Raw genomic sequence first — 13,476 nt, 5'->3', positions numbered from 1 at the left:
AAAATATTAATTAATAAATTTTTAAATTTATACAAACTTTTTATTTTAAAATATCAAAATTTCTCTTTTCTCATGAACCATTGTCAGTTAAATTTCTCTTTTTCTCACACCTATTTTATTTTAATTAACATTTGTCTTTATTTAAGACACAAAATTTATATTTTAAAATGTCAAATTATTTTCTTTTTTTCACGGACCACTATCAACAAAATACATATTTTACAAAATTCTTATTATTAGAGATACGAAATTCTTATTTTTAATTTGCTGTTAAGTATACATAAACATAACTCTCAATTTAAAGTATAATTTTACACTATTAAATAACTTTTACCCGTGCAGACCACGGGTATATTACTAATTTCCCAACAAAAATGCTTTAGAAAGTGGAAATAGACATAAATTAGTAAACACCCCTTTTATTTTGAAAAGATAATTGAGCGTTGGTAGTGCTGTCAGTAGCTTTGTGCTTGCCATGCATGTTCTGGTAAGAAGCAGAACAGTCATAAGCATTCCCGCCAAAAATGTCATCCCCAACCATCAATTTCTCCGATCAGAACCAGAATCCTACGCTAAACTCATCGAAATATACACTCACAATCGAGCATTGCAGCAAGGAAAGAAGCTTCACGCGCATCTAACCACCAACGGCTACGCGCGTTTCAACCTTGTAGCATCCAATCTCGTAGCGTTATACGCATGCTGTGGCCAACTCTCCCATGCACGCAAACTGTTTGACAAAATTCCTCCAACAAATGTTCGCGGTTGGATCGCCCTCATCGGCACATGTGCTCGCTGCGGCTTTTATGATCACGCTCTCTCCGTGTTCTCCGAGATGCAAACCATCAATGGCTTGAAACCCAACAGCATCTTCGTTATTCCTAGTATTCTCAAAGCTTGTGGCCACGTTGGTTACAGACTCTACGGAGAGCAAATACATGGCTTGATCTTGAAGTGTTCGTTTGAGATTGATGCTTTTGTTTCAAGTGCGTTGATTGTTATGTATTCTAAGTGTGCTAAAGTTGAAGATGCACGTAAGGTGTTTGATGAAATGGATATGAAGGATTTGGTGTCTTTGAATGCTGTTGTTTCTGGATATGCTCAACAAGGGCTTCCAAATGAGGCGATCGGTTTGGTTGAAAATATGAAGTTGATGGGTTTGAAACCGAATGTGGTGACTTGGAATGCATTGATATCTGGGTTTGCTCAGAAATGTGACAGAGCAATGATATCTCAAATTTTCAGGTTGATGATTGAAGATGGCGTTGAGCCTGATGTGGTGTCATGGACTTCTGTGATATCTGGTTTTGTACAGAACTTTCGAAATGAGGAAGCTTTTGATATGTTTAAGCAAATGTTGCATCGTGGGTTCTGCCCAACTTCGGCTACTATCAGTGCACTTCTTCCAGCTTGTGCTACTGCGGCAAGAGTGAGGCTTGGGAAGGAGATTCATGGCTATGCTTTGGTGATTGGTGTGGAGGAAGATTTATATGTAAGGAGTGCTTTGGTTGACATGTATGCAAAATGTGGGTTCATTTCCGAAGCTAGGACACTGTTTTGTAAGATGCCGGAGAAGAACACGGTGACTATGAACTCTATGATTTTCGGTTATGCGAATCATGGATATTGCGAAGAAGCTATAGAGCTCTTCAACCAGATGGAGATGGAAGGGGTAACAAAACTAGATCATTTAACTTTTACTGCAGCTCTTACAGCATGTAGTCATGTTGGAAATATTGAACTTGGGCAGAGGCTGTTCAAGATTATGCAAGGGAAATACTGCATTGAGCCACGATTGGAGCATTATGCAAGCATGGTGGATCTATTTGGTCGAGCAGGGAAACTCGAGGAAGCGCATGGAATAATCAAGACAATGCCAGTTGAACCTGATTTGTTTGTTTGGGGTGCATTATTGTCTGCTTGTAGAAATCATGGGCATGTAGAGCTTGCTGAAGTGGCTGCCAAGCATTTGTTGGAGTTAGAACCTGACAGTGCTGGGAACAGTCTCCTGTTGTCCAGCTTGTATGCCGATGCTGGAAAATGGGGAAGGGTTGAGCGGATCAAGAAAAGGATAAAGAAGGGAAAATTAAGAAAACTTCAAGGATTGAGTTGGATAGATAATAATGTATAATAACTGTTATTGGTGGATGAGTGATTGTTTATGTTCGAGGTTCCTTTGCAAATTTGTTTAATAGAAAAAGCCAAGATTGTAGTAGTACCATTCACTTAAGAAAAACTCCAAGAATTAAAGCCTAAACAAAACACGAGTATAATACTCTACCATAGAGTGACTATGAGCAAAATTGACATGAATAAACTAGCATTTAAAACCTAAACTGTCAAGTCAAGTTATTAGTAGTATTTTCTTTTTGTCCATAGTCAGTGGCTACAAAGAGGAGAGACGCCGCGATAGAGGTTGCAGAATTTGATATTAGAATCGAGTGGTTATACATGTTTTGTTATTCAAAATAACCCATCTTTGTTGGCACATTCCAACAAACATACAGTGTAGAATATTTTCCTTCAAAAACTGCAAGCTTCCAACTACTAAGGTTTTCATATCTTCAAATTTAAACGGATTTAAGTCGATTTCGCAAATTGTTAAAAAAAAAAACAAAATTGAATATTATCAAATGCATTTAAATGTTATTTTGTTAAATTATAAATTAAATTTCGAATCCATTTTTTCAGAATTAAGTGTGAGTTGCATGTTGGAATACTGATCCAGTACTACAATCCTCTTATACAACACGGGGTGTACATGTAAGTTTAACACTCTAACAGTTAAGTCAGTGAAAGAGTTTAGTAGTAGCTAAAATGAAGTATGAAATTAGTAGTAGATAAAATGAAGTATGAAAAATGTGTGTAGCTTAAGCCTTACGTATGAAGAAGCATATATACATATAGGTCAAATAGTCATTGGACCTTGTTTCGGAGCAACAGACATACTTCTTACTCCTTTCTCCCCATAACTTTTCCCTAATCCTCACATTTGGCCCAATTGTGATATTTCTCTTATTTTATTTAAAAGAATAAAACTAAAACATTATTTTAATTAATAAAATAATTCTAAATTATTCTATTCTCCTTTGATGATCTCTTTATGCATCTAACTCAAGGACACTTACCCCATAAACATCCAATAATTAAATAAATTCTCAAAAAGGCATAAATAAATAAAATCATATAATCTATACGAGAAACGGAGTGTTACACTTATACTGTTCCAATTGTTCTCCTCATTATAGGATTAATTTAAAGTTTTAATTAATTCTACTACTGTCACCAACCCAACCACATGCCAAATACTACACACATATTCACTAAAATCAACTAAAATACAGCTAAATTCAATTAAATAAATTAATTGAATTCGGATGTTACAACAATGCCCCTTTTTCCTATCGGAGCAGGGTGTCCTTTGGGTTGTTCTCAATCTTTCATTTCTCTCGCTTGCCTTTAGCTCTTTGACTCAGCTTCTCTTTAGGTACCATTTTCGAATTTGGACTCCTATTTCATGGTTTCCATCCCTTTATATTTGTAATGAGCTATATGAATGAGTGACTTGCTAATTTGGGAAGTAGTTTTGTCGATAATGATCTTTTATCTTCTACTGGGGAAAAAATCCCAAATGATTTGAATAGTAATTCTCAGGAGCATATTATCCCTGATTCACTTCATGTGGTTGTTTGTGATAGCCCTTAATTTTATGGTGCTTCCAATAAATCTATTTTTAGGGAGAACTTTTCTAACGATTCTTCTAGTATTTAATTTTGATGAGAGTGATGAGAAGCCAACTGGTGGTGTTCAAATTGATAATGTTATTTTGGCCTCCTAGGGGTCACTAACGTCTCCCATTCTTGTCGGTCCTTTATCATCTATGAAGATTGTCGCTCGAGATGAGCAAACACTTGAACACTTTATTCGGTCATATAGAAATACTCATGATCATGATACTAGTGAGGCCGAGATCAAGCGCCAAATCAAATATTGAAATATGTCAATCGTGTTTTGTTAGCGTTGCCCACTACCTGAAGGTCTATGAGGTCTCCCCTCTCTGGAGTCGGCTGATGCAAATCAATCATTATCTCTATTTTTTATACAAAAACAAAAGTGGAAATGGTCTCATAAATGTAGGTTGGTCTATAAATCGGGTGATCGTCTTTGTAGACTATAATAAGAGGATTCATAGTTACTTTGACGAATATTCCATCCTTTTTTATGAATGTCAGTTTACTCAGCCAAATATGATATTTTCTTTCAATGAATTTGAAGTAGGAGTTTTCAGACATATGAAGATTTCCCTATATCAAGTGCACTTCAATGCTTGGGTTTTGGTGAAAGTGTTCTATTTTTTCTGCGATTACCGGGGTCATAAGCCATCCCTAAATATTTTCTTCCACCTTTTTGTCGTAGGGCGTACCTCCCTAGGTAAACTTTGTGTTCATGGATGATTTTTCTACACAAGAGGTTGATAATGTGGATCTATGTGTTTGCAGTTATTATATATGTAACAAACTATTTGGTTTTAATGTTGACAATGCCCTTAAGAGAAGTCTTCATCAAAAATGTCGATCAAGGCCTTTTGGTTCGGATGATGACCGGTGAAATTATCATTTGATGTAATCAAGTAGTGGTGATTGAATATCATGTTGTGATGCTTGGAGATCGACTTTTCAAAGTCTATCTTTAAAGGACATCACCTTATGTCAAGCGACGTTCGGTGAAGTCCGCAAAGATCTTTAATCAAGCAGTTTGTCTAATGATGGTGTCTATCATGAAGAGTTATCTCAAGTCTCATCAAAGATAAGATTTAAGGTTATAATGAAATGTTAAAGTCAAAGATAATGTGACAAATAACACAAAGCTTTAGAGTTGTGAAATGTGGAAGTGTGAAAGATCTCCAAGCCCGTGTCGAGTGATCTCTATGATAAACGTATAAGAATAACTCTAGATTTTAGTAAGGAAAATCACACAAGCACTTTTGAATGATTGGAAAGCCTCTATATTTTATATTAGAATTACCAAAAAAATGTTTTCATCTAGTGGGTTGGCCACACGTTTACCATAAACCAATTTTCATCTAGTAGGGGGAAGGAGAACCAACCCTTGACTAAGAACGGCTCCAATGGCGTCCAAAAAACTTTGAGGAAAGATCTCGTAAGTTTGCACAAGATCCAGAACTCTTCCCTCATGATCATACGCATACACCTCAAATTAGGTACAGATAAATTTCATTCCAAAAAATAAAAATATGCCCACATTTCCTTTCAATACATTAGTACTATACATATATTACAAAAAGGGAGAGCATAACTACTCCAACAGAGAAATAGTCTCATCATCTTTGAGCATTTGGACAGGTCAAACTTGTGCCCTCAAGATAATAAGAGGTCGGTGAAATGCTCCACTTGCTACATGGATTTCTCAAATGACTACAAGACCACCTCAAGACCGGGCTTCGTGAAATTGACCAGCTGTTGAACCAGAGCAGTGTTCTCAAGGCGCAAAGACTCTAATCCCTTCTAGGTCGTGGTAATAGATGTTTGAGAAGATGACAAATTGTCCCAAACAGAAACTAGAGCCTAATTATTCCTCGTCACCATTCTCACCAAATGGGTATCTTGGTCGAAAAGATAACCTGGGAAATTAAGGGGAAGCAAAGCATTCTTTACCCTGATAAAATAAGTAGAAGTTATCTCTATTTCTTGCAGGTAATTATCCCACTGAAACTTCAGATCACAAACATTCTTCTCTCGCCATTTCTTCTTAACACGTTTTTGGTTGGACCAAAGAGCCTTCAAGCAGCTAGTTCCACTAAGGGCCAAAGCGATGGTGGCACACCAGATATACCGAGCCAGAGTCACCACTTCCTCCTCCAGGGAAGACTCAGACAAATTAGCCAATTATGAAGAGTTTACTTTTGAAGGAGGGTTTCAACGGTCTATAGAGGAATGAGAGCTCGACCCCATCAATAATAGACTAGCAAGAAGATCTGACATACTCGGCAGCGTCAGAAGCGTATTCAAATCAATGTCACTACCTGCCGGTCATATTCCCCGCTTTATAAGTCAAATTGTACTTCATCATTAATCTAATTTGCACATGATCATTGTTAGATCAAATTGGCCAGAGTATACTGAGTATACCGAGCCAGAGTCACCAGTTCCTCTTCCAGGGAAGACTCGCACAAATTGGCCAATTATGAAGAATTTACTTTGGAAGGAGGGTTTCAACGGTCTATAGAGGAATGAGAGCTCGACCCCATCAATAATAGACTAGCAAGAAGATCTGACATACTCGGTAGCGTCGGAAGCGTATTCAAAGCAACGTCACTCCCTATCGGTCATATTCCCCGCTTTATAAGTCAAATTGTACTTCATCATTAATCTAATTTGCACATGATCATTGTTAGAACAAATTGGCCAGAGTATACCGGGTATACCGAGCCAGAGTCACCAGTTCCTCTTCCAAGGAAGACTCAGACAAATTGGCCAATTATGAAGAGTTTACTTTTGAAGGAGGGTTTCAACGGTCTATAAAGGAATGAGAGCTCGACCCCATCAATAATAGACTAGCAAGAAGATCTGACATACTCGGCAGCGTCAGAAGCGTATTCAAAGCAACGTCACTCCCTTCCGGTCATATTCCCCGCTTTATAAGTCAAATTGTACTTCATCATTAATCTAATTTGCACATGATCATTGTATCATTAATCTAATTTGCACATGATCATTGTTAGAACAAATGCATAATGAATAGGAAAATGAAGGCAACAAATTTAAGAGTTTCCATAACTTACCGAAAATCACTTTCCTCTCTTCTCGGGAACAGTCGCCGCCAACAACTGAATGTCAATAAGACACTGCAAGTGTTTGCGACCGACTTCATCCATGGGGGAATCTCACCCAAAGTAACCAAGGTTACTATTAAAGCCCGTCAATCGTTTATTTTGATACATATCTTCTGTAGTAAGATCCCCCTCTTTATATACATACATCTTATTCCTCATAAGAAAGTGACTCTCAATCCAGTACTTGGGAACAACTCAACACATCTTTCTTCTACTCCGTCCCCAATAATGTAGATTGTAGCATGATCTTCCTAGCGGTTAGTAGTGACTATAAATAATCAATATTTGAAAGGTTGTAGCTCAGGAAGAGGCCTAAAGCCATGGACGATCGGCTCTAGGGAGATTAATCCTTTGTTACGCCCTCAACTTGCAGGACTAAGAAAACGTCAAAAGAGATGAAAGGAAAGGGTCAAAGAAGGCATCTCCTTCAAGTATTCATGACATTACTAATAGACATTCACGTACGCCCAGCTTGTGAGATGAAGTTGTGAAGTAGCCATCACCAGATGCTTTAGGACTTCTATCTCAAAGGCAGTGAAGGAAGGCGAAGACGCATAATAGAGAAAGTGAATTCATAAAAAGGAATGACACAATTACCATACTTACTGCATATCCTCTCATCCTCGGTGGGAGTCCATGCACCCCAATCAAATAACATGCAAACTTCAAGGAAGGCTCCACCAATACTGCCATTTTTGGAAGAAAAAAAACAAAAAACATAAGAAGAATAGAGAGAATTCACTCAAGAAAATGGGTCATTCTTCTAGAATTTGTGAGCACTCTTTTGTGATCTTTTTTACCCATAATGCACGGACTTTTTCAAAAGCAAGAAGACGAGATGGCAAGGAAAAGGAGATAATTGCTAAACTGAGAAAGTAACTCAAAAGAAAAGAAGAGGTAACAGTGACTCTTCAATAGCTAAATTCCATCATGGAAAAGAAAGTAAACTATACCAAACATGTCAAACCACTCGCACACAATACTCTAGTGTTTTGGTTTTATAGGGTCGTAATGATGACACCTTCGAAGAGACGTTTGAAGTATGGATCATAAATGCGCAAATCCCCAAGAAACTCAAACATTTCTCTTTCATCCTTCCAAAGGTGAACAAAGAAGTGGTCGGCATCCGAGGTTGACGTGACAAACCCCCGCATTGTTGTGAATAAGCAAGAGCTTGGGGGACAAATGTTTTGAACCGACCATATCGACCTCGATCGACCACCAATAAGGGATCACAATTCTTCCAAAATCTTAGCACACGAGAACTATCATCTTAATGATTACAAAGGATCACAACTATAAGTGCATCTAACGACTCTCCGCAATTCACTCCTAACAAATAATGAGTTTGTTATTCTCTCTACTATATATAAAGAAGGCGTCTAAATCAAGCAACAAGTTTCAAATTCAAACTCACTTTACTCTTTTCTTTCACGTATTGACTTGAGTATTAGAGTGCTAACATTGTTGGCCAACCTCCTTTCCACCGCATCTGAAACTTTGATCCGCCATCATCACCGCTCCTCAATCCATTTATGATTCCAAAACAGCACGGAAGTGAATTGAACAATAAATTTTAATGTAAAAATCTCATTTAAGCTTAAAAATAAAATCAATTATGAAAACAATTTTTTTATTAAAAAATAACCAAATATGTCAAAATTAATTTTTCATATTCAAAATGAATTTCAAATGCTTCAATCAAAAATTCAAAAAAATAAACTAAGAGGACTATTATTATTTTGTTTGATTGATGTGTTGCAGTTTTTGTAAAGCAATAAAAGTTTGCAAGATTTGCAAACTATTTTATAAAGGCTTATAATATTGCCGACCAATTTCTCTATTCAATCATTTAAATATTAGTATTTGATAAATTTCTTGAAGTACATAAAAACTTTACTCTATTTTATTCAAGAAACCTAATCCCACTAAGGGTGTGTTTGGAACAAGAGAGAGAAGTATCAAAGAGAGAAGTTGCAAAGAAAGAGCTAACTTCTCTTGCTTGGTAATGAGAAGAAATGTTGAAGAGAGAAAGAAAATAAGTGGATCCCACCACATTTTGCTTTCTTCTCATTATAGAGAAGAAAGAGAAGAGAAAGGTCTAATTTTTTTTGTTTCCAATCAATACCCTTATACGTTGTTTCTTTTTCTAATGATGATACTTCAATAAAATCAATTAAATAACGACTTTGGTTTATTGTGGTTTACAATTGGCCAAAGTTAAATTTGTTGTGTTTTTTTTTTTTTATTTGTTAGCCTATTTGCATATAGTATAAAAACAAATAAATTTACTAAATTAAATTATTTTGATAATTAAAATAATAAAACAATTAAATAAATGAAAATTACTCAATAATTGTTATTTTAATTAAAATATATATTTAAATAGTGATAAAAATTTAATGAAAAAAATTGTAGCATTAATTTTTTTAATTTAAGGGTATTTTTGTCCTTTCAAAAATAATTACACTTCTCTCTCTTCTATTTCTCTCATACTTCTCTCATAACAAACAATACATTAAATATATCCTATTTCTCACTCATTTCTCACCCATTTCTCTCTTCTAACACGCTTTCTCACATTTTTCTCTCTTCTCATTTTCATCTCACAATCAAACACACCCTAAAGGATTTGCGTCTTTGACATCGATTTCATTATTCTTTTATTTATTCAAATAAAGAGGATGATGCCATAGGTTCTTTTTCTTTTAACTCATTCAAGTTGCTTTAATCGACCACCAAGTCTCCAACTTCCAACCAAACTCTGCTTGGAATCTTTTGGCTACTCTTTTTTAATATTGTCGTTTACGAAATTCAACTAGCAAAAAAGCAAACAAAATATCTACAACCTTAAATAAGCCTTATCCATAAGAAAAGGTTCTTAAAAGCACACATAAATATTGTGCCTGCTAAGGAACAACAAATTAGCAAAATGTACAAACTGCGCAGATGATAGATCAAACTTCTTCAAGCTCTTAGTTCTTTTGATAAAGGGAAATAAAACCCATTAAAATGAATGCTCACGAGTAAAACAATAATTCTCAAAGCGTGTGTGTACATATTTTGTGCCTCTATATACAAATCATTTTCCAGTCTCACTGTAACATTTCTAATATTATAATGGCGGGTTTATGTCAAATAAGATAATACTCAGAACATTAAGATATAGAAAATACAACTCTAATGCTACAGACTACAGAGCATGTTCCGATTGGTAGTGGTTGCCGACTATTTTTCAGTCTATCTTTTATTCAAATTGTTTTGAAAAAGAAGGTAAACCTTTTTAGGAGTACAGACTACACAGTATAATAGCACTGAATGATTTATGAATAAGAGAACTAACTAGTTTAGAATTTACTTTAGAATCAGCTATCTACCAGAAGAAACATGATGTAATTGACAATCATCACCTACATGTATGTGACATAAATTAAGCATGTGTGCCAAGAAGTTTGTAGATCTGCGGACACAGTACATACTCTTCTGATTCTGACAGTAATTTAGTTCCATGGAATCTTCATATACTTCCTCAAGAATCAGTTTGGGCAAACTAGAGAGGATGATTGATGCAGTTACAATCAACAATCAAGCATTTGAATCTACACGAGACATTACAATGAAAATGCATAAAATTACTATTTCTTCATAAAATTTAAATTAATAAACAACAAGAACTGTGAATGTCATCAATCTGAGTAATGGTAATATAAATCCAAATAAAGAAATAAAGTACATTCTACATCCAACAGCAAAGACCATCCTAAAAAATCAATAGAAACAAAGACCAAATCTGATCAAGCATTCCAAGTATCAATATAATTTTACCATATGAGGATGACAACACAATGTAACAGGTAACGACATCATTAAAGTGATCCACCAATCATTTACATGAGATTGATCTCAATGTCATTTAGCACCTCAGTATAATGCACTCAAAAACAGAACAAATAACCAAGCTCATTGCATTTCCTACTTCCCGCTTAATTAACAACCCATACTAAAAACAATACGAACGCCCTCTTAACTATGTTTTAACAACTAACAACACAACATAGTCTAGTTTACTACCATAATCAGCAATTAAGTAACAGATGTTTGTGAAAGGGAGTTGAGTTACTCAAACCATAGTACATTTAAGAAAAGCCATAACCTCAATCAATCCTAAGTAAACAAAGTCATATTTCAATTGACTTATTTAAATTTATCTACTAACTTAAGTTTAAGTTTTTTCAACTTATTTCGGTAAGTTCTCCAAGATAGTTGATATGATATAGTACCCAAAAAATTAAACTTTATTCTATCTTGTGTTATAGAAACAACTTACAGAAAACTTATCAATATAAGTGCTTGTGCTATAGATATAGGTGTTCGTTTAATCAAGGGAGCATCAATAAGCACATGTTATAGACTTCCATTAGCATTCCAAACACTCTCACAATTATAAATACAATTTAAATGAGCTCAAACAATAAGAAAGAGTAACAATTGTTTTGAAGTACAATGAAATGGTGATTTTACCATGTGATTGCTGACCTGAAGATAAGATAGAATCCCTTCTATTTATTACTATCATTAGGAGACATATGAGGGTGAGAGTGAGAGTGAGGATGAGGAGGCCAATCCCTATGATGCATCATATTAAACGGATGTGATCGGTAAGAAGAACCAGAAGGAGGATGCAAAGCCATTCCCATATGACCATGCGGATGCGGCGGCATACCAATTAAAGGCATAGACATCATCGGCGGAGGCGGCGGATAAGGCATAGAAATCGTAACGGAATGATGCGATTGCGAATTCCCATGTCCATTCGATTGCGAATGAGAATGAGCATGCGAATGAGCGTGAGAATGAGCATGAGAATTCACAGCAGAAGCAGATTCATGCAAGCTCTGAGGAACAGGAGTAGAAGCAAAAAGATGATCAGAAGAAGAAGGAGCATCGTTCGAAAGACCTTGCATCCTCTTCAAATAAAGCCGATACTTCTGCAAATGACTAGCAACATTCTCTCGTGTTAACCCTTCCACATTCATCAACTGCATAATCGTCTTCGGAACCGCGTTCTTTATCCCGAGATGCGCCACAACGTCGACGAATCTCTTGTGAAGCTGCGGAGTCCACACTAAACGCGGCCGTTTTAGCGTCGTCTCTGTTCTAACCGCCGAATCCGCTTCCTCCGTAACCGAAACCGAATCGATCTTCCGGTGCTTTCGCGAATCCGAACCGGAGCCGTCCCGATCGGTTTCCTCTTCCATTTCTTCGTCTTCTTCGAGAGGCTCGTCGTGGTTGGATGAGAACGTTTGGTGATGACTTGTGCCGCCGCCGCGGAGGATGGAGAGAGTGTTGCGGGAGGCGCGGTTGACGTCGATGAGTGTGCGGTGAGGCTCCGGGGAGATGCTGAAGGCGGAAGCTAGCTCCGGCGGGATTAACGCCATGGTGAGAGGAGTGAGATCGTGAAAGGTGGGTAGACCCTTTTCCCACTCCGATACTCGCTCTTCGTCTGTTCTTATCTCTTCCCCCATTCACTTCCTCTAACCGTTTCAACAAATGATAATTTAAAAAAAAAAATTATATAATTTTGAAAAACTGTATTTCTGTTTGCAAAGGCAATAATTCGGGTCTGGTAGAATTTGGATCCAGAAATCCAGAAAGTCAAAATGGTTGGGTTGGGTTGGGTTGGATTGGATGAATGAAAGAAGGAATGGAATTGAATGAAGAAGATGAAAGATGAAAACAGAATAATAGAGACAGAAAATCTAGATATTTTCTGAGATTCGGCAGTGTGTGTTTTTGGGTAGAGATGAAAAGAGGCCAAACAGGGAACAAGGAAAAGATAATAATGAAGGAGGAACTGAAGTGAGTTTTTTAATTTTAATAATGATAATTATAATAATTGTAATTGGGAGGAAATTGCGAAAAAGTGAGGGAAAAAGTATAATATTATATTCTTGAGCCAAGTGGCGGTGCCGATGTGTACCATTTAGCTAGATATTTTTGATCCTTCCATTCATAAATATCTTCTTCATGTTCTTTCTCTATTGCAATTGCATTATTTATTATTACTTTTTTTTATTATTTGTTTATTGAATTTCTTACTATTTTAAAAGTGGAAAACACCTTTACTTCGTTTCTGCCAGTTAATCTCTTTAATATTAAGTTCCGCTTTGACATAAATTAGATGGTTTTAATTTTAAAAAATGTTCTTTGTTTCATATTTACTTTTTTGAAAACTCCTTGTGCTTACCGTCTTATATTTAAGTTTGGAGTTCGACAAATGATATATTATACGTAAATTTATGCCAAATCTTCGTTGAGATTTATGATTCTCTTTAACTGAAATTTACCATGGAGGTATGCATCCGTAATTTAAATTTTTAATTTTGGAAAGTATATTATTTTTTAGTTTTTCTCTAGGTGTGAAATAAGCCAACTCTTAGAAGGCTTAGTTGTTTAGAGTAATTTTTTGTGCTGAAACTATATTATGTGTTGAAATGTCGAAGAAGTGTCTCGGAAGTTCGACTTAACATTGTTTTGATTGTTTTAGTTAGTTTGTTATGAATTGCTTAATGTGTAAGCAATGTCGACATACAAATAGGAAGGTACGTACCCTATCATTTGTA

At 35.9% G+C, this 13,476-nt stretch overlaps 2 protein-coding genes across 3 annotated transcripts; one reads left to right on the top strand and one right to left on the bottom strand.

Annotated features, from left to right (window-relative positions):
* The first annotated feature begins 431 nt into the window (after nt 1-431).
* Nucleotides 432-2,463, top strand: LOC131621618 (pentatricopeptide repeat-containing protein At5g59600-like). The gene has a single exon (XM_058892656.1). The coding sequence runs from the start codon at nt 476-478 to the stop codon at nt 2,129-2,131; it is 1,656 nt and encodes a 551-aa protein (XP_058748639.1). The 5' UTR covers nt 432-475; the 3' UTR covers nt 2,132-2,463.
* Nucleotides 2,464-9,938: 7,475 nt separating this feature from the next.
* Nucleotides 9,939-12,709, bottom strand: LOC131621617 (transcription factor PCL1-like). 2 transcript variants are annotated; one of them, XM_058892654.1, is made up of 2 exons: nt 11,375-12,709; nt 9,939-10,452 (listed from the first exon to the last, which is right to left on the bottom strand). In XM_058892654.1, the coding sequence occupies exon 1, from the start codon at nt 12,376-12,378 to the stop codon at nt 11,413-11,415; it is 966 nt and encodes a 321-aa protein (XP_058748637.1). In that variant the 5' UTR covers nt 12,379-12,709; the 3' UTR covers nt 9,939-10,452; nt 11,375-11,412. The 2 variants fall into 2 exon arrangements, with proteins under 2 accessions (XP_058748637.1, XP_058748638.1); XM_058892655.1 differs by having other exon boundaries at nt 11,390-12,709.
* Between the last annotated feature and the right edge of the window lie 767 nt (nt 12,710-13,476).

This window comes from Vicia villosa, unplaced genomic scaffold (assembly GCF_029867415.1).
Source record: "Vicia villosa cultivar HV-30 ecotype Madison, WI unplaced genomic scaffold, Vvil1.0 ctg.000010F_1_1, whole genome shotgun sequence".
Classification (NCBI taxonomy): domain Eukaryota; kingdom Viridiplantae; phylum Streptophyta; class Magnoliopsida; order Fabales; family Fabaceae; genus Vicia; species Vicia villosa.
The sequence above is the reverse complement of the archived record's forward strand: the minus strand, read 5'-3'. Positions and strand labels throughout refer to the sequence as shown.